We start from the raw sequence: 20,776 nt of genomic DNA on the forward strand, positions 1-20,776 counted from the left end.
ACTAAGATTGAATAATTTACGACATTGCCTCAGTGTTTATCGAGCACAAAGACCTATTCGACGGACGTTCACATTAGACTTCTTAGATCAAAAAAAAAAACTCAAAACGGAACGATAAGTGGAGGAAATGGACGTTCAGTTGTGAAAATATGAATGACAGACATGATTGCGTGATATTACGACTGCTGTACGCTTACAGCAAATAACCTCAGCCATACTTGTTATGCATCAAAATTTAGCATTAAATTTTACTACGAAAGTCGACATCATTAGGATCGCAGGCTTTCAGCGTGACTAATTGATGGTAAATATAAGAATTTGTATGGACCTTAATGTATACCTAGAATACACAGCGAATGGTTGAGCCGAATTTCCACTAGTTTTACTTTTGGTTCACCTTCACTTTAATACTGAAATGAAGAACTTTGCTACCAGGGTGGTAGTATATTCGACATGCAACTTGAACCTCGTTGACATAAGACTCGTTCACATTATTTATTTTGACTGAAAAACAATGAGCCTATAGTTATATTCTTTTAAGCGCATGCTATCAAAACAATTCAAAGCCATCAAGATAGAAGCTAGGCAGCTGAACAGCCAATCAAAAATGCCTATGGAATTGCATGTTTCTTCCTTGGCTCGAAGAAGGCATTTAATTTTGTTAGAGTTGTAATGTGGTCATTGCCATTATCAGGCAACGTATCGAACACATAGGCAACAGGGCCGGCAAGGAGGGGAAGAAGCGCTTGCTTTGTTAAGTAGCAGAAGCAGCATGTTTTACATGTTAAAAAACAAGGATGTTGTATCCAAGGACCAGTGAGAAAATACTATTTGGTCTTAAAGCATTTAGACCAGGCTGCCCATGAGTAGTTGAGGCGGCCAAAAAACGAGCCTAAGCGGGAAGTACTAAGAAAGTCGTTTGGACAGTAGAAACCGCGGAATTTGTTTGTTGTTGATGTCCCATTGCTCGTAACCAGTATTTTGATACCTTTTAAGGCATTAAAAAAGGTCGATTTCGGGCATCCTCGTCGCCAATTTGATATCATAATAATATAGTTAATTATATTATTCAATGTTGTTCTATCCATTGTCTAATTGCAAGTCGCCATTGAAACTGTAAATGGCACCAATGGCTATTTCGTGACATCTTTTCACGACGTCAATACGTGCATGTGATGTCATAAATTGGAAATATTTTAAAGCGCCTGACATGCTCGACTGATCATTTTGTGCGACTTTCCGAGAATATTATCAAAATCTATTGACCTTAAATTAACAAAATGCAAACAATATCAGATATATATATTATGTATACGGTACATTGAATCAGGACCCTAACTAGCAAGAGACAAGACGAGGCATTTGCCTCGTCTTGTTTTTAACCCAAAATTAAAAACAAAATACGTTTAGTTGGGAAAATAATCCCTGGACAGTGGAACAACATTGATTATTTTTCAAGAAATACTTTATGAAAATTGTTTAAAAAGAGTATCAGAGCTTCTAGTTCTCCAAATTTCCTGGAGGCCATGCCTCCAGAACCCTCTAGCATGATCTTGCCTCGTCTATGCCAAAATGACTTGTGATTGGACTGCTCTGAAGCCGTCCTACCAACATCTACCCTCGCGTATATAAAAAATGAGATACGCTTTAATGGTCTCATGTTGCCTTTCTATCCGGTCATTTCTAGAAGGAGTTATAAAGTTCACCTTGGAGCCTTCTGATCCAAGTTATGCTAGGAAGGGAAGCAATGCCAGACTTGTGTGGGACTACAATGTGGATGATAAACAAAAGGAGCTACTGGGCATTGGTTTTTATGTGCTAGTCTCTAATCGTCCGTTTCTTGGGATGCTAGTACAATTTAAAAATGGTACTGTTGCAGAACATTCACAATTACCTGCTGCTTACAGAGGAAGAGTAAGGATGGAAGGAAATGCTTCTCTTATCATTGAGAATGTATCTGCTCAAGACAACACCAGATTTATGTGCAGGCTATTTGCCGAGCTTGGTGCAGACCACGAGAGCGAAGTTCAACTGATTGTAACAGGTACATATTGTACAATATACATAAATGAAAATGGGTTTTCAACCAGGAAAAACCATCGTCCTATCACAAAATTGCAAGAATAACTGCTGTACGTTTTTGGTTTGTTTCTTTGCCTAAACAGGATAACAAAAGTACAGTTGTTGGTTGTTTAATTAAAATATTTACATCTTTGTTGTTGTTTAATTTACATCTTTACAACTATAGATAAAATATGTCGTTAGAAATACTTAATAAATCAATCAGTGAAAACCCTTGATTTTCTTACTTAAACCCTTGAGTTCCCATTGTAACATAGGTTGTCCACGAGAGATCTCCATCTTCCCCTGTCCCTGTCCATTTCCACTTGGTTCCAGCTCAGTCCAGCTTGTTGTACTTCAGCCTCCCTTGATATTGTTCATTTTGTTTTCGGTTTTCCTTGGTTCCTTTATCTCTGAAGTGCCTTCGAAAATCATGCCTGGTCACACAGCTGGCAGTGGGCTTTCTCGGCATATGACCTAGCCAGTGCCATTTCCGTTTTCTGACTTACAGGAAGGTGGAAATTTGTTCTTCTTCGGACTTCCATAGAGATCTTTCAGAGATTTCTCGCTTTTTCCTGCTATGGAATTCGGAGAATATGCCGAAGACAATGATTGACGAATCTTATTGTTAGCAGCTTTGGTCGCAAGCCAGGTCTCACATGCAGGCAGAAGAACACTATTCACATTAGTAGTGATGATTCTAAGCTTGGTCTTCACTAAGAATGCACCTGATCTCCAAATTGGCCTTATGATATGGAATGCAGTTATGGTCTTCCCGATTGTTGCTTCCATGACCGCCTTCACTTAAGACAATGCTGAAAGATAGATGACCGTTTGATGTCTTGGATTTCTTCTTCTTTAATGGTGAAGCCAAATCCGTCGTTTTTCTGGTTCAATCTCAAGCTCTTCGTCTTTTGGATGTTATTCTTTAACTTAATTATTGCAGACATCTATCTTATGCTTTTGAGCTTCTGCATAATATCACAGTGCCGTTGAAACAGTAGCGTTAGGTCATGTGAGAAATCAATGTTCTCGAGGTGCTTTGACAATAACCAGTGAATTTGATGCGTCTACGTTGACATTTTTCCCTTCAGGATCCAGTTCATGGCTTACAAAAAAAAACAAGGGGGCATCCATCCGTAGGCATCCCTGTTGTACTTAAACAGTACTGGGAATGAGTCCATTAACTGTACAAGCTACTCTGAAATTCGAGGGTAAAAAAATGATGATGACGATGATGAATGTATTACCATGGGTGACGTGGCATGTTGATGGCTCGAAGGCCAGTCGGATCATTCTGATTCCGATTAAATTCTCTTATAACTTTCGAGAACGAGACAAGTTTGGACCATGATTCGCCAAAAGCCAGTTGATTTGAGATCTCAACCAATGAAATAGTCATTTTAGCTGTTTGCCTCTTACATAAGTAATTGAACAAAAGAGCCAAACCCAAACCATAAACCTTTCTAAGCGCAAGTCAGGACGTTCATTTCATTGCAGAAATACCAGTCTTCAGCCCATCGTCAATAAACGGAAGTTACATTGAGGGATCCTCAGTCAATATCAGTTGTACAGCGACTGGAAAGCCCGACCCGGAAGTATCATGGATACGAAATGGATAAATTAAAAGTTTCGGACGGAAAACAGCAAATTTGAACTTCGACAGAATTACCAGGACAGACGATGGAATGTATACCTGCACGGCGAACAACTCAGCAGGGACGAAAACTCATATAGAAACGCTGGTAGTTCGTTGTGAGTGTGAAATCTTTTAATTCCCATTTGTAATAGATCAGCATTACTCAGCAAACATATTTAAGCATATTCTTAAACGTGCCTTCCTTTTTAGACATTCGATACAAGAAAAATCACTGAGGGAAACGTCACCTTTTGTCATTATGCCTCCCTTTCTTTCTTGAATACGCGGTACGTCGTCACACTCGAGAAGGGCCAACATTATAAGTTTAGTGAATACAACTAACAAATAGGGAGAAAAACTCTTACCATAAGTTTTGCGTTTCATTTTAATTAAACAATTAATACAAGCAAAATCAGTGATAAACGAAGAGAGCGTTTCCTTTTTTCCATTACGTTTTTACTAAACGATTTAAGCAAATGTAAACGAATATTCATCTTTTCATTCACAGACCCGGCAAAAATACTTAACATTACTTTATCAGCTGCTAGTTCTTGGATTGGTCAGACAGTGACGTTGAAGTGTGTGTCAGATGGTGTTCCTACACCAACAATCACCTGGTACAAACCTGATAGAAATGAACTAAACACAGTCACAGCTAAAGAAAGCACAATAGACGTGACGATAAATTCTAAGCAAGATTTTGGTGAATACAAGTGTGTCGCTAACAATGGCCTTGATCCTTTAAGCGACGCTTCATTATTCCTGCGACAGATAGGTATGTGTATCAAAATATTGCTGATTGGTAAAAGATGACTTAGACAAAAGGCACGTAGTCTCAACTATAGAAAAGCCCCTTTTCGGTCAGTAAGAAGTTAAACAGCTCATTTTAAAATCTTAACTATTAAAGAAGTCATGACAACTGACATTCCAATCACATACAAAAAACGTATTTTAAACCCTTTTACAGTAGAATGAAATTATCTTTAAAATGTTTTACAACACTTAAATACGGTGACTTCCAAATGATCCATACCGTTGACCAGAGACATAACCATATCCCTTTATATCCCTTTCCCGGCCCTAGTTATATCCCAAGTTATATCCCTTTTACGAATAAAGTTTGTAAAAGCCTGCAGTGTCTTGACAGATCAGCCAAGACACTGCAGGCTTTTACAAACTGTATTCGCAAATGGGATATAACTCGCTTAATGGACATTGGCTGTAAGACTGCATCCTATGCTGCACATAATGCCTTTTCAAGTCATACTTTTTTAAGTCATAATTTTACAATTAGTTAAAGATTTCAACATTTTTTATATCATAGATTATAATAAAATTTTAAATGTTATATCACTTAAATATATTTAAGTGATTAAATACTACACTTATACCAATATCAATATAATATATTGATATTGGTATAAGTGTAGTTTTTTAGTTTTTAGCAGTGTACCCTAATTAGTTTGGTGTATTATTCCCAGGCTATGAGGTTTTGACACTTTAATAAAGTTCTCACTCACTTACTCACTCACTCATTGATCGGAACAAAGTTCGCGTGTTATTGAAAGGCACAATAATAGAATACGGCTACAATGAAATGATAGAAATCAAATTTATTTTTTTTTGTTTTTATCAGAAAAACCAGGCTCCCCAGTCATCGTATTTTCATCTTCAGACATTCAAGCCACTTCGCTGACAGTAAAATGGACTGCACCAGCTGATGATGGAGGCAGTCCTATTACAGCATACCGAGTGGTCATACTAAAAGGGGGCACTGAGATAAGGAATGAGAATGTTACTGACCCTGTTAAAACAAGTCTGTCTGTTGGAGGTCTGGACAGAGATACCGAGTACACTGTGAAAGTGTTTGCCAGGAATGCTGTGTTTGAGAGTGCAGCTGCGCAAAGGACAATCAGGACAAAGATTGAAGGTAAGATTTCCAGCGGCTTTTATTAACTAAATGTCCAACCAAAAGAAAACAGCTGCAAACATGACATCCGCTTTACGGAATTTGCCAATTTATGCATCTGTCACATTTTGCTACAGTGTTGTCTATTGTTCTATTATTTAACAGAGAGTGGTGTAACAATATTGTCACACAATTGCCTTTGAAACGCAAGACTTTTCTCAAACAACAGCAAAAAAATAATATATTCCGTCAACATGGCGGATCAACAAGTAGCCCATTTTTTGCCGGTAAAGAAACAAAATAGGTGCAAAAATAGTGGCGCCAAGCAAAAGTAATGTGACAATTATACGCTCGTGAAGTAACTTTTATCCGTCTAACAGGACAATTTTTTATCTCTTTTATCAATCAGGAATTCCCGACACACCAGAGACTATAAACATGCCTGCGGAGGTGCAGGGTGATGAAGTTGCCTTAAAATGGACAAAGCCAGTCAGCAATGGAGCAGACATCACACAATACACTGTATATATACGAAACGTTAGTATCAACGGTACCGTAGGAGACTGGAGAAGACTTGAGATCATTCATGATGTCTCTGTTCGTGAATATGTCGTCACACTTAAAAAGGGTCAGCGGTATGAGTTTGTTGTTACTGCAACCAACAAATATGGAGAGAGTTTGAAAGAAAAGCAAAACATAAAGAGAATCAAAGTTTTAGGAGGTAACGTAATGGAAAAATTTAACTTATTGTTGCAGATTATTTCTTTAACTTAAAGTTTGTCGTAAAAAATAAGAAAGAAATGCTCCAAGTTTTGTATTGTAATGCCTTAGGAAATTGTAGTATAATTAAGTTGTATACACATTCTTTTAAACTAATTTTTTGTTTGTTCGTGTTTTTCAGGGTCCACTAAGTCGACTACGCACCAGAATGATACAGGTAGTTAATCTAAAGAATTCAGTGCCTATATAGTCTTATACTGACTCGTCTAGCATGAATGTTTTGTAAGGCGTGTAACTGAAAGTATATACCCATTTCTAGCCTTAAAATAAAAAAATATATATACAAAAAAAAATGGATTGAATGAAGAAACTGTGAAAAAAATGCCCCTTGTGACTGGAATCCAATGCAATCTGGGATCTTATATACAGTGTACGATGCCTTGACTCTAAGATTTAGATAAATTGAATGAAAAAAGGAAGTCACATATGACCACTATTACCAAGTATTGTCCAAGGAGGAGTGATGACGGCGTGAAGAAGCAAGCGGAAACCGTCCGCCGTCCCCAAGTTAATCTGAACCAACATATGGCCGAAGGTATAGCCAAATATCTTCGAAAAAGGAGAAATAGATCATCGGCAAGCTCTGGAGAAGAAACTGTGACCTCCCCAGAACTTAAAAGGCTAAAAGACACAGAAACAATTTTTGACAACAAAAACGACGACGTTGAAGAGACGAACAACGTGGACGTGGACATGGAAGCTTTGGAAAAAATCGGAGCCATCTCGAACCAGCTAGACTCCATCCTCGCCAGGCTAGAAAACTTGATTGACTCAGTCGGCTCCTCCTTAATGAACTGGATTCGAACGTTTTACAATAATGCTGAAAGTTGCATTTTAAATAACGGCTGGTCGAGCAATTTCTTAAAACCACAAAGAGGTGTCAGGCAAGGCTGCCCGCTTTCGCCATATCTCTTTATTTTATCAGTCGAAGTCTTAGCGAAAGCAATCAGGTCTAATCCACAGAAATTAAATTAAGCCAATATGCCGATGACACCACCTTGATTCTCAACGGTACTCGTAAATCTTTGTCCGTTGCTCTTGATAAGATCAATAGTTTTGGCAATGTTTCCGGCCTTAAACTTAATGACAAAAAAACTGAAGCTCTGTGGATCGGATCAATGACGGAAAACGGAAAAAAAAATCCTCCCGGAAATGAATTTTAAATGGCCAGAATTCGAAAAAGTTAAAGTCCTTGGTGTGTGGATTTCCACTGACCCCAACATCACGCTAAATATCAATTATAACGAAAAAATAGAGAAAATTAGAAACGTTCTGAATTGTTGGAACATCACCGCTTATCCTTAATCGGCAAAATTTTGGTAATTATAAGTCTGCGGCTTCCCATTTAACATATATCTTAGCTCCATTACCAACAAACCAAAACGTCATCCGCGAAATAAACGACATTTTTTACAGCTTTCTATGGAACAAACAAGGGGACAAAATTAAGAGAACAGTGTTGATAAATGACTATGATAAAGGAGGTCTAAAAATGATTGACTTAACATTATTTAATAATTCAATGAAATCAACTTGGATTCAAAAGTACCTAGACCCTTCAAACCGTGGAAAATGGAAAGAATTGTTTGATCTCGAATTTGCCAAATTTGGAGGGAACTTAGTCTTCAAAGGTAACTTGAGCAAAGCGGACTGCTCTAAAACAATACCAGTAAAAAATCCTTTCATAAGATAATTGCTAGAAATATGGTCGGAAGCCAGCTTTGAAAATGTCATAAAAAGCAGACAACACTTTCTTGAAAAACCTCTATGGCACAACTCGCTGATCAGGATTGAAAACAAGCCAATTTTCGACAAAAAGCTCTTCCTTCAAGGCGTCCTCAAGTCAAAAATTTAATGAAAGCAGACTCCTGCAGCTATCTATCCTACAAAGACTTCACAGATGCTTACAAAATACATATTGATTCTCTAAAATATTACGGAATTATATCTGCTCTTAAAGATCAATATAAGCACTCGAATTTACCAGATGAACCCAAGGATCCAGTCGCAACCGAACCTTTCCTAAACCTGTTTCTTAAAAGCCTTAAGGGAAACAAGGTTGTCTACAAAAAGCTGCTTTCTTCCAAAAGTGCTGTACCAATAAAACACCAATATTGCCTCAGAGAAACAAGCACTGACGTGGATTGGAGAACCGCTTATACTTTGGCTGCCAGGTGTACAAAAAGCACAATGCTCATTAATTTTCAATATAGATTTCTGCATAGAATACTTCCTACTAATTGTAGCAATTGTGTAGAAGACCTGATCCATCTTTTTTGGCAATGTGAAATCATTAAACTTTTTTGGTGTAATTTAACTGAAATACTTCAAAAGTCTCAGTTAATACCTCCAAACTATCCCAAAGACATAACAATATTTCTGGGACTCAAGTCTGACACTTCCAATTTTTCTCCTCAACTAAACTTTTGTTTTTTTTATTAGCAAGACACTACATTTGGTGCTGTAGATGTAATGACAAAATTCCACATGTAAAAACGTTTCTTGTAATCCTTCAATCACAATTTAATATTGAAACCCATAAACCCAAATCCAATCTGAAGAAATGGGAACCTTTACTCTCTCTCCTAGGCTCAAATTAATTCATTTAATTTAGATGAAAAAATCGCTTTATTCCCTCATATTATTCCCAACACCCCAAGACGTTGAGGCTATCGTTCTTTTTTTTGCACTGCCAAACAAAATTTCTGAGCTATACTTTAAGATGAATTGCTAAAATATTTCAATATACATATACAGTGGAACCCCGATATAACGATATGCCAAGGGGGCAGTAAAATTATGTTATATATCGTTATATCGGGGTTCCTTCCCATACATTTTACTATTGCCGGGACATAACATATTCATCGTTATATCGGGAATATCGTTATATCGAAGATCGTTATATCGGGGCTCCACTGTATTTATCTTTTCGTTATATTTCAAGTCATTAAGTAAGCAACATTAATATAATTGAAACTGTAAGCTATTTTGATTGTAAGCAATTGTAAGCTTTGTTGTATTGTAAGATTTTTTCGTATTGTGAGCAAGTTAGTGTTGATAGTTAAGTGATAAGTGTTGTAAATAACGGCAATATTGTAAGTAACGCTAGTAAATAACGTTAGTATTAAAGCGGTTGTAAGTAAAATTGTAAGTAATGTCAGTATTGCAATAATAATAAAAAAATAAAAAAAATAAAAATAAAAAAAAAGTATTGTCCAAGGTCAGCTATACACTGTAGAAACCCGAAGTGCGAAACGTTTGTACTAAACGTTTGTGAGCGGTTTGCTGTTGACTTCGTTTATTTCATTAAACTTATAAACATATATATGTATATTTGTATTCGTCTTGCAGTCAACTTCCAGATAGCTGGTTTAAAGCAGGCATGCTACTTTTAAAAAGAAAGGAAACAAATATTTTAAAATGTTATTGTTTTAACCTACAGTTGTTAGGTGCGACAGGGAAGTGGAGATTCTTCATGCTGTTTATCTCAGTATCATAATCTTATTGGTGATAATCATTGTTACAATCAGTGTTATCAGCTGGAGAAAGCGTCAAATTCCAGGTAATTCTTTGTGTTCACTTTTTACATATGCTTTGCTAAAATAAAAATTTACAAAGTTGTTAAGCCTTCTAACGTACCTCCACCTCTCTGTTTCTCTCTGTTTATTTGTAAAATTAAGTACCAAAAATCTACTCATAGCACGGCAACATTTTGTATTGTATACTGTTAAAAAGATCGTATTGAAATTTATTTGTCTTACTGACCCCGTGGCCATGGTTAAATTCTAAAGCATTCTCGAGAAATTAAAGTCAATCTCGTAAAAATGTGTAAAACGCGCGTCATTTTTTTTGAACTGACGTGAAACGTCTGTTTTAATTAAAATATAGATAATTTTTAAATCCATTTTTCTCTCGCGGGATCAGCTTGGGTGCTCAATGTTTTTTTTGTTACCTTAACTGTTACCATGCTATTGCTCGAATGTTGGGCTGAAACTACCTTAAATATTCCCAGTGTGCGTAATCCTTGTTACTATTGATAGTAACCGCTTTTATTTTATCTTTCCTAGGTACTATCTGCGCGTTCCCGTTCTAAAACCCTGGGTGCCAAAGGTTTTTTCTAGAGCGGCCTCCAGTTCATGTTAATGTTGGCCTTTGGCCTGTACAAAGTGTGACCACTATAAAGCTTCGCTCAGTGGTAACATACAGAGAAAACTAGTGCAATGTTTCTCTTTTTCCCATACAAAGTCTATAATATTGACGGCTACATGAAGTACGTAGTATTCATACAATACGCTTGGTGACCGCTCAAGTTAATCAAATGAGGTTTCCGTAATTTCAAGATTCTTGTCTAGTATATCCTAATACCCTGGGGTTAATGGTTTTTCTTGCAGGCTTCCGGTTTTGGTCAAGTTGGTGTCTGCCTGTACCAAGGCACGGGAAAAACAAAACCTCTGTCAGCTAACTGAAATGTTTGCTAACCCAGACTTATTTGTAAAAAACCTCTGGTACCCGCCATGCAAGCATTTTAATCACTTAACTGAATAGTATGGCAGGAGTCAATTACGGTGTCGTTTATAAATTATAAGCTATAAACATGAAAAAAATAATTGCTTTACCTCTGCACACGTTTTTGTTTTTCAGCAATCCATAAGTGTGAGAAATGGTGAGTACAACAGTCAATATTTGATGATAACAAAATAGCAAATTACTTATAGTAAGCCCCTTTTAAGCCGGAAAAACGCCTTTAGTTAAACGACAGCTATACAAAGCAGCAGCTATAAATGGCTATTTACAATACTGCATCGGCATATTTCAATGAGGTTTTAAACTGATTTTAAAAAAAATACAATCATATCTTCTAATTTCAGTGGTAGCAAATCCTCATCGCGGGCAGATTTGACAGATTCTATTCAAATGGTACATGTAAGTTCTTCTTTTAATTTTTCTTTCAGTATAGGCTCGGGGAGAAAGCCATTCTACCAATTATTATTTCTTATTGAATTTTCATCATTAACTTTTACTGCTTATTCCTAGACAACTGTTGTCCAGCAGGAGGCAGATGTTAAGTCAATCAAAACAAGTGAAGTTACCAGCACAACTTACGAGATTCCTCACAGCAGTGATTACATGCCGCTTCATCCTTCAACAAGAAGCTGGGAGATCAGACGAGAGCAAGTCAATATCATTAAGAATATCGGAAACGGAGCTTTCTCCCAAGTTGCTAGGGCAACAGCAAAGAACTTCCATAATAACCAAGATGTGACTGTGGCTGTGAAAATGCTGAAAGGTTATCTTATAAAAAAACTTTTAGCGACACTGTGACGTTTTTCAGATTCGATTGATTGATTGCAATAGGCTGATACTTTTCTTAAATTGATTTGCTCCAAATAGAAAATGCTCCTGACTCAGACAGAAAGGACCTGCTTTCAGAACTTGAATTGATGAAAAAACTGAAGCCTCATCCTCATGTGATAAAGTTGTTGGGATGCGTAACAGAAACTGGTAAAGTAAATTCAAAGTAACTTTAATAATAATTAAGGAATGGAGCTCCTTTATACAATATTCTGTTGTGCGTAATTTAAAAAGCTAAAACAGACGTCGTATTCGATAAACGAGAACGCCCAATCAGCCATCGCATATAAATAATGTCTTTGTTTTGAAGGTGTAAAATGAACGATACGTACTTATGATGTTAGTTTTAAAAATGTCTGCGAAATATGTCCCTGCCTCAACCCGATAGCTCGAATTCCGGAAAGTAAGTTCAGTTCTATTTTCTCTGCAATTCACTGGAATCTTGTCTGTATATGTCAACCGCTTTATATTTTCTTATTTTAGATCCCTTACTGGTCCTTATTGAGTATGTACCATACGGTGATCTGCTGGGTTATTTGAGGAAGAGTCGTGGGCTCAATGACACGTATTTTAATAACCCGGATAGAAAGCCGAAAACCAAGTTAACTTCACAACAGTTGATGAGGTTTGCATGGCAGATAGCTGATGGGATGACTTATTTGTCGTCAAGGAAGGTAAACATCTATAATAATATGAATTCACCGAATGGTAACAAATGAGAAAACCACATCAAATAACAAGGGCGGCGACAAGTTTATAATAATGACATTTTTTCTTTTAGATAATTCATCGTGACTTGGCGGCTAGAAATGTTCTTGTTGGTGAAGGAGAGAAGTGTAAGGTGACAGATTTTGGGATGGCGAGGAATGTTCACCAGGATGATATTTATACCAAACAAAGTCGGGTGAGTATCACCCCACCCTTGAACCTCCCGATAAATTATCTTAATCTGTCGTATTTTTGTTCTAAAGCCTGTGATAGCATATGATGATAAAGGCTAGAAAGGCTGTTTATCTTCCAGGGCCGGTTGCCTGTCAAGTGGACTGCTTATGAAGCTCTGTTATATGGAACATACACAACACAAAGTGATGTGTAAGTGCTGAACTAATATACAATATATAGTTATCTCTCCTTGTAATTTACATGCCCATCATACCAACTAACATTTTTTATGACGTAACATAAGGATTTTTACGCGAGCACCACAAAAAATATTGCTAACCACCCAGTTACCACGTAGTACAGGAGGCGGTGGGTTGTTGTTGGTAGGTCAAATTAGAACGATGTTTGAGGGAAGAGGAGGAACGAAGGGGGTACAGTCTTAACTGTAGATTGCCGATGGATACGAGGCTAATTAATTTCCCGGGATAACTTCGACGATTACTCTTATTGTTACCTTACTGTTACTATTGTTACTATTATTATCTTACTGTAACTGTTGTTCTGAAAGTCATACGAGTAACTCGTGTTGTTGCTCAATTTTTCAGCTATTTTGAATACGTACGTATTGCGGCAAAAATAGAAATACGAGCACAACTCTGCGTAGTCCTCTGGGCTTTATCCCTTTTTTCCTTGATTGGAGTAATATTCACTTGACGGCCCAAAAACGCGTCCCTTGACTAGGAATCATAAAAAAATTGTATACATGTAAACAAATTTATTTAGATAATGATATAATGACTAGAAGAAGTGCCGATTCTTAAAGCTATAATGAAATGTTCTTTGTTCTTACTTGTAAGGGTTTAGAACCTAGAAGTGCATGCTATATCGTCCTATCGTCCCTGTTTCCTCTCCACTATCGCCAGCCCCCGCCCCACGTCCAATTCCTTCCTATACCATTTATATTGTTACCAATTAAGTGTTATTCATGTTTGCTTTCTTGCAGATGGAGCTATGGTGTCCTTCTGTACGAGATTCTTACCATAGGTAGGTTTAGATACTCATCATTTACATAACAAAATAATTAAACAATACATCATGAAAACCATTCATATTACCATCGGTTGTCTCATCTAGGTGGATCTCCATATCCAGGAATTAACGCTCGACAAATCGCTACGAAACTTCAAGAAGGATTCAGAATGCCAAAACCAAAACATGTGGATAGCAAAATGTAAATACACTGTAGCTGTTGTTGTTGCTGTTGCTGTTGCTGTTACCATTCTAAATTTTATTAATGAAGACGCTTTACAAACCACCTTTGAACTGTACCACTTTCATACTGCAACAAAATAATTTCTTTTGCGATTTCTTCCCTGGCCAGGACAAAAAATGAGAACAGTGTAGAACTCGTTGCCTTGCTCTTTGATTCTGTAATCACCATTTTACATTAAACCTGTTTACAGCAAAGTTTTCGCGTAAGGCAATACACTTTACTATCAAAGTGTCTCTCTCCACACAGGTTTATACATGGGTACCGGCGAATTAAATGTTGGGGTAACCTTGCAATAGACGAGCATTCCGTTCTGAGGGGAGTAAACCTACTCTCATCGCTTTATGCCACGGGAACTAGGATAAGCGGGATAAGTGGCCTGATGGGCCACTAGGCACGAACGCAGAATTTACCTTACTTTTATGTTATACATGTTTATACCAAAGTTCTGAGCTTCCAATGTCCCATTAGGACGCACATTTTTGCAGTTGATCATTTATAAACTAAGTTCCGCTCTGCAATCTCGTTTAGCGCAACTATACTATTTACATGAGGCATTTCCTTTGGTTGTTGTTAATTGTATTTCTGTTCATTAGATATCAGATTATGCTTAATTGTTGGGAACAAAACCCAAGTGATCGACCAACCTTTCCTAAAATAAAAGAAACGATGAAAGGCATAGAGAGAAACCACAAGGTAAAAACTATAGAATTCGGCATATTTTGTCAGTAACGCAAAATATAACTAAACGAAACATGTTCTAGTTCTGTACATATCAGTTTGGGATTAGCGCAAAAGACAAACAGAGTAGAGTATAGTATTAAACAGGAGAAGGTTCTTGTCCTTTTTTTTTTTTCAGACCTGGAACACTCGACACAAAATGTCGACTGTAATTTTCAATATAAGTCGTCCACTTAGATTTTCAAGTTGCGTACAACATCCTTGGCTCAATGAGAAGAAGACGAAATCTTACTTCTAGTGGTTTACATCATTTATTTCAGTTCCTAAGACGGCGCAGTCATAAAATTAGCCAAGTTGAAAAAATAACGAGCGATTGGCGCGGAAGCATAATCACCGTTGCAAATTATTCTTTGCATTGCTAACACCATGAGCTAAGGAGAACTTAGGATGTCAGCCAACAAAAATCACCTGAAATCGAAACTGAATTTTTTTTGTTTCAGACATACATCAACCTTGATGAGTATGACAACAGCTTGTACGCCAACATGGAGGATCTTACGGCTGAATAACAAGTAGTGAAACAAACATTGTACTCTTACTAGGGTGAAAACGTTTATGTAAAACAGAAGTCGGTATTAACAAGTAAACTTTAAATCTGAAAGTAAACTTTAAATCTGAAGTATAAACCTTTTAGTTATAAGCACATCTATCCGCCAACAGAAAACAAACAATATTCCGTAGCCTTGGCGAGTAAAGTGTCTATTCATTCAAGCCAATAACCTTAAGTAAAGAAATGAACTTATAATAAAAAAGTAGCCACTAGATAAATGTTCAAGTATAATGCATATCAAAACGTTTGATCACGCTGGTATTTTTTATAACGTATCACTTTTAAGAGTCTCCATGTCGGGTCTCTAGCTAAATTATTAGCTGCTTTTTTAGCGGTTCTTTTACACTGCTTGTCAGGCCGATTGATATATACTTCATTAAAAGCCCTCATGGAGCTGAATTTCCTTAAGCGGCCTTCACACGACAAACTATTGGCCAACTCGTGTTGGCAAACTCAAGTTGGTGTGTGTGAACGACGCAACAACGGCAAACACGTTGGCCAACTGTTGGCGACAAAATAGAACTTGTCTCTATTCTCACCAACAGTTTGCCAAGTTGTTTACCAACTGTTGTTGTGTCGTTCACACACACCAACTTGAGTTTGCCAACATGAGTTTGCCAACTTTAGTTTGTCGTGGGAAGGCCGCTTTAGTTTTACGGTGTTTCTTTTGTACTGTAAGTGTCATATATATTCTCGCTGATATCATTGCAATGAGGTGTTATTGTAAGTAGTATTGTTGTAAAAATAGTGATGCTGTAGAAGTAGTGTATCTTGTAATGTGTTTTTTAATGAACGCATTTTGAAACTATTAAAAACGGAATCAGGTATGGCAATCAGGCATGTAATGTTGTTTTGTTGATGCCCTGATTTTATCAGGAAATGTTTTGTACACTTCTCGATCGCCTGCTTGAATTTAGTACTTGCATGGCAAAAGTAACTCACCACTTCTGTTGTACACTACAACAAACAACTCGCATTGAAAGTATTCAGTTGAAAAGACAATAAAGAAACTAAACTAATATTAAGGAAACAAAATTTAACTTTAAGCTCTCTTCATCTTTGCCAACAAAATGGTCTTTAAAATGTAAATCTTGTTCTCTCGAAAATTCACATTGTTCAAGACGTGACCAAAAATGTTTTCGATTATAACAACAGCGCGCTACCTGGAACTGAACCTTCTTCATGATAGACATGGTCAGTGAATTATTCGTTTGCAACGCGTGAATCAAACCCACTGCACTTTTTGTGAAGTAATATATGTAAACGCCTCGAGAAAAAATCATACGATATATTTCGCTAATGAAAAATGTACGACAATCACAAGCCTTCTACTATTTTTTCACTCGTTAAAAAATCGTCCGGATTGTCCCGCCAATTACGTTGGCAGTTTAAATCTATCATAGCTTAAAAAGATTTGAATTAAATGTGGAGAGAAGAATGAATTTAAGACACCGAAAATTCCTATGGTGTGGTTGTTTTTTTTTTTTTTTGAATGAATTCAAGACATTTCCGTTTCATGCTGGGCATGAACCGGAAATGAGCTGTCAACATCTTACCCAGGCTCTCCTCTGCCGCTCGATAAAGGTCGCCGCGCGAAAAACGTGCAAGAATGGCATGAGAATTTTAACACGCATGCCGCAAGAAACGTTTTTACCAGTAACCCGGGTAAAAACTATCTTGGAACGTTTTCTTGAACAACTGGATGAAATAAAACGCTCGATGCCCAAGTAGAAGGAAACATCGGTTATAAGTAGTGTATTTCTAGTGCAATGCCAAGACGTCGTAAAAACTCGCTTCAATTTATCAAAAAGAGCGGGAATTACTCTTCACGTGGCATGTAATCATGCCTTCAACACCTCAAAAGAGCTTTTGGTCACTAAGTTCACGACTTGGGCAAAGAAATGGCATGAAATCGGTAAAAAATCATGCCCATTTCTTTAAAAGTGTCACAAAATGACTAAATGTTTACTTTCTAACCCGTTTCGAGGCAATAGCCGAGAGCAACTCTTGCTTCTTGAGTGATCTCCAAACTTCCCAAGTGCATCCATAACTCGATATACGCACAGCTAAAAGCATGACCCAATTCTTTTATAACATAGCTACAGCAAACTTTAGCGCGAAAACGGGTTTTATTTGTGATAAAGTTCAAAATTCTCACAATGTACCTGAAGAAAAACAAACGCTCGAGAACGAGAACGTTTCATCTTAAGTTTGAAATAATGTCAATGAAAATTCGCAGAATTTACTTCTTTAACTCAGTGAAAATTTAGACGAAAAAAATCAAAAACTATCAAGTGTTCTCAAGTTCAAACTGTTGTTGAAAAATTGGCTTAGTCAAAGTCAAAGACCCAAAGTGGGGTCTTGATTGCTCAAAACGATGTTGACGTTGCCGTGCAGTTTGTGAAGACGGACTCGAGGAAACGTGCACTTCGTTCCTGGGCAAGAACCAGACTGTTGTTTTGACGTACAGTTATACCGGTAGCACTACTGGTAGCACTAGTGGTAGAAGAAGACTCAGGAGTGGCGGACAGGGCTTCTTGATAGTACTTCACTATAATTGCGAAGCTGGGAAGTGGATAGGCGCGTGTTGTAATGAGCAAGGCTTTGCTCATTTCTGTGCCCGGAGATCGCCATTGCCTGTTTGGGATTCCAGCATTAGACCATACGGTTATGGCAGTCGCTCTGACACTGTGGTTGGTGTAGAGTTGTGACAGGGAAGCTGCTTGACTGATATTCTTCATCATGGTGTCAAGCGAGTTTACGCCGACGACGCGCTTCGTACCAGACGTTGTCTTCGGCACTCCACTCCTCAAGGCCTTGTAGCCGTCGTTTACGTCTTCTGTTTCGTACATACGGGCGTATTTTTTGGCGCTAGGAACATCTGCAACACCACCAGGATGGTTCTTGGTCGCCTCATCATGCGCCATTGTTGCGTAGTTTCGGCCGGCTGGATCGACTTCAAACTTGAAACTGGACTTTTTAAGCTGCCTCTGCCCCTCCCGACCTCTTCTGCAAAAGAAGAGAACCACATGAAACCAGACGTTTCGAAGGAGAGCGAGTGGGTTGCTCAGAGCAAGAACCGATTCATCAGATCTTCGTTTTCAATCGCCGGCTTGTGTTTGACAATTTCTTTTCCCTAGCGCTTCAAGCTGACGACTGTTGCATTAAGCATCTCGTTTGACCTCTTAAACCTGGAATCAGAAGTGAGCTTCAGACCTTTGTTTAGTGGCGGTGCATTCAAATATCTTTCAATTCCGTTGCGAAAACAAAGGAGTGTGGATTTGCTGTAAACATCTCCTGATATATTTCTGGCCTCTGCGTAGAATCTACGAAGGTTTGTATCCAGTTGTCCAACTGACATTTGCTGTAGCGTTGTCTGTATCTTTTTCTCGATACACTCACTCACTCAATCCTCTTCGTGCCCTTGGGCACATAAGGCCGTTACCAGATTCCGCCACTGCTGCCTGTTCTTTGCAGTCTTTCTCAGCTCCCCCCAGCTGAGTCCGCTTTTCCGCATCTCTTTTTCAACTTTCCGCCGCCAGGTCTCTTTTGGTCGTCCCCTTGCTCTTTTCTCAGATGGAGTCCAGTGCAGAGCAACTCTGGGAATTGTTGATGGATCCATCCTAAGGACGTGTCCGATCCAGCGCCACCTTCTCTTCTTCACGTCGGCGCTGATGTTGTTCGTTGAGGTTGCCCGGCGTAACCCGGCGTTTGAAATTATGTTAGGCCAGAAGATGGTCAGAATGCGGCGTAGACACCGATCTTGAAATGTGTCAAGTTTGTGGAAAACGACTTTTGTGGCCTTCCATGACTCACACCCATACAGCAACGTGGTGAGAACGTTACTCTTGAAGAAGCGGAGTCTAGATGTTCTTGAGGGAGGCAAATGCTTGCCCTGCCTTGGAGAGCCTTGCTTTAATCTCTGGCTCTGAGTCTCCATCGGTGGTCATCTAGGAGCCAAGGTACGTAAACTCGTTGACTTCTTCAACTATCTTCCCATGCAGGGTTAGGGGCGCATCTGAGCGATGGTTCATTCTCATGTGTTTGGTTTTCTTGGGGCTAATTTTAAGAACAAGCACAGCAGCTGTAGATGCCAGACCTTCAGTCATAGCCTGCATGTCTGTGTGGCGGTGGGCTAAGAGGCAGATGTCGTCTGCAAAATCAAGGTCGCTGAGCACATCAGAGAGAGTCCATCGAATGCCTTTTTGATCTTGTGAAGTGTTCTTCATGACCCAGTCAATACAGAGAGAGAATAGAAACGGTGCCAGTATGAACCCCTGCTTTACGTCGTGACACAGCTTGCTTACTTACTGCCCATCATGCTTGTGTGGCACATAGGGCAGCATCCTGATGATATTCACTACCTTGGATGATATTCCGTAGTGTCGAAGGATGCACCATAGCGTTTCCCTGTGGATGCTATCGAAGGCTTTTTTCAAAGTCTATGAAATTCGCATAGACTGTGCTGTTCCATTCCTTCGCCTGCTCAAAGATCTGCCTGAGCGTGAAGATGTGGTCACTGCAGGATCTCCCTTTACGGAAGCTAGCTTGCTCTTTAAGAATGTCCTTCTCCAAGGCAGCAGTCATGCGCCCTAGTATGATCTTGCTGAACACTTTGCTTGTGAGACTCAGGAGTGTTACACCCCTCCAGTTGTTACAATCAGATAAGTCTCCTTTTTTGGCAAGCCTTACGATCAAGCCAGTCTTCCAATCTTCAGGCATGTTCTCGGAAATCCAGATTTCTTGGAAGATCTTCTGAAGGATGGTGGATATCAGAGTTTCTTCCGCTTTTAGTTGCACAGATTTAGTCTGCTCCTGGCGCTTTGCCGTTGTTCATCTCCTTGATGGCCTTCTTGATTTCTTGGATTGAGGGGGGGGGGGGGGGGGTCAGTGTTGATGTCAACGTCTTGAGTAGCTTAGGGTATTGAGGCTGCGTTTTCAGGGTCTGGTCGATTGAGGATACTGTGGAAATGCTCTTGCCATCTTTTTAAGTTGCCATGTACTCGAGATAGAACCCTGTCATTCTTATCCTTAACGGGCCTGTATCCACTGCTGTATGCACCCCGGAGTGTCTTCGAGATTGTATATAACGTTTTCAGGTCTTGCCGTGCTGCAGCCTCTTCTGCTTCCTCAGCCAGGTTCTCGACGTAGTCCTTCTTGTCCCTCTTGGCCATCCTTTTCACCTCCTTATGCAGTTCTTGGTATTTCTTTTTTACAGCGGTCTTTCACCCTCTCTGATCTTGTTGAATTTATCTTCTCCTTCATCTGTTTCCTTTCATTGATCTTGTCCCATGTTCCTTGCTGTATCCATTCTTCTTTCTTCCTTCTTCTGATTCCCAGAATCGCCTCTCCTGCTTCTCTCATTGTCTGGTGAAAATTGCTGAGGTCATGTTCGCCCGGTTCTTCCTCAAGGGCTTCAAAGCGGTTTCTGAGTTCCAGCTGAAATGCTGTCTTTATTTCTGGAACTTTAAGTTTAGCGGCATCGATCCTCTTTGCGCTTACTTTTCCCCTCTTGGTTTTGCGCAGCTTGATAGCCAGCGTTGCCATCAGCAGCTGGTGGTCACTCCCAACATCTGCTCCTCTTCGTGC

General features: G+C 38.8%; 4 protein-coding genes and 2 pseudogenes across 7 annotated transcripts in view; 3 read left to right on the forward strand and 3 right to left on the reverse strand.

Annotated features, from left to right (window-relative positions):
• LOC144662835 (tyrosine kinase receptor Cad96Ca-like) overlaps positions 1-367 on the forward strand; it is a 5,076-nt pseudogene extending 4,709 nt beyond the window's left edge. Inside the window, exon 9 of the transcript XR_013572528.1 lies at positions 161-367. The product of XR_013572528.1 is annotated as a tyrosine kinase receptor Cad96Ca-like (transcript). The remainder of the gene's footprint in view (positions 1-160) is intronic.
• The window catches only part of LOC144662794 (uncharacterized), a 195,612-nt gene that overhangs the window by 83,712 nt on the left and 91,124 nt on the right, over positions 1-20,776 (reverse strand). The window lies entirely within an intron of this gene.
• On the forward strand, positions 636-3,690 carry LOC144662846 (uncharacterized). Its single transcript, XM_078523798.1, has 2 exons — positions 636-2,044; positions 3,562-3,690. The coding sequence occupies exons 1-2, from the start codon at positions 1,636-1,638 to the stop codon at positions 3,681-3,683; spliced, it is 531 nt and encodes a 176-aa protein (XP_078379924.1). The 5' UTR covers positions 636-1,635; the 3' UTR covers positions 3,684-3,690.
• On the forward strand, positions 3,674-16,023 carry LOC144662808 (uncharacterized). Its single transcript, XM_078523752.1, has 17 exons — positions 3,674-3,816; positions 4,209-4,475; positions 5,337-5,630; positions 6,019-6,330; positions 6,511-6,546; positions 9,835-9,954; positions 11,034-11,055; positions 11,261-11,315; positions 11,427-11,679; positions 11,784-11,894; positions 12,228-12,418; positions 12,526-12,648; positions 12,766-12,836; positions 13,630-13,670; positions 13,761-13,857; positions 14,493-14,592; positions 15,078-16,023. Exons 1-17 carry the CDS (start codon positions 3,750-3,752, stop codon positions 15,144-15,146), a joined length of 2,229 nt encoding a protein of 742 aa, XP_078379878.1. The 5' UTR covers positions 3,674-3,749; the 3' UTR covers positions 15,147-16,023.
• LOC144662838 (uncharacterized) lies at positions 17,381-18,570 on the reverse strand (annotated as a pseudogene).
• LOC144664190 (uncharacterized) lies at positions 18,594-19,127 on the reverse strand. The gene has a single exon (XM_078525301.1). It carries the CDS (start codon positions 19,125-19,127, stop codon positions 18,594-18,596), a length of 534 nt encoding a protein of 177 aa, XP_078381427.1.

The sequence above is a fragment of the Oculina patagonica genome, chromosome 8, assembly GCF_052425735.1.
Source record: "Oculina patagonica isolate OP01 chromosome 8, crgOcupat, whole genome shotgun sequence".
NCBI lineage: Eukaryota > Metazoa > Cnidaria > Anthozoa > Scleractinia > Oculinidae > Oculina > Oculina patagonica.

Excerpts from the sequence above, each read along its gene's own strand:
- LOC144662846 (XM_078523798.1), top strand. The coding sequence starts at position 1,636 with ATGAGATACGCTTTAATGGTCTCATGTTGCCTTTCTATCCGGTCATTT. Across the intron at positions 2,045-3,561 it reads AGTTCAACTGATTGTAACAG|AAATACCAGTCTTCAGCCCA; the intron begins GTACATATTGTA and ends ATTTCATTGCAG.
- LOC144662808 (XM_078523752.1), top strand. The coding sequence starts at position 3,750 with ATGTATACCTGCACGGCGAACAACTCAGCAGGGACGAAAACTCATATA. Across the intron at positions 6,547-9,834 it reads TACGCACCAGAATGATACAG|TTGTTAGGTGCGACAGGGAA; the intron begins GTAGTTAATCTA and ends TTTAACCTACAG. Across the intron at positions 11,680-11,783 it reads GGCTGTGAAAATGCTGAAAG|AAAATGCTCCTGACTCAGAC; the intron begins GTTATCTTATAA and ends TGCTCCAAATAG.
- LOC144664190 (XM_078525301.1), bottom strand. The coding sequence starts at position 19,127 with ATGGAGACTCAGAGCCAGAGATTAAAGCAAGGCTCTCCAAGGCAGGGC.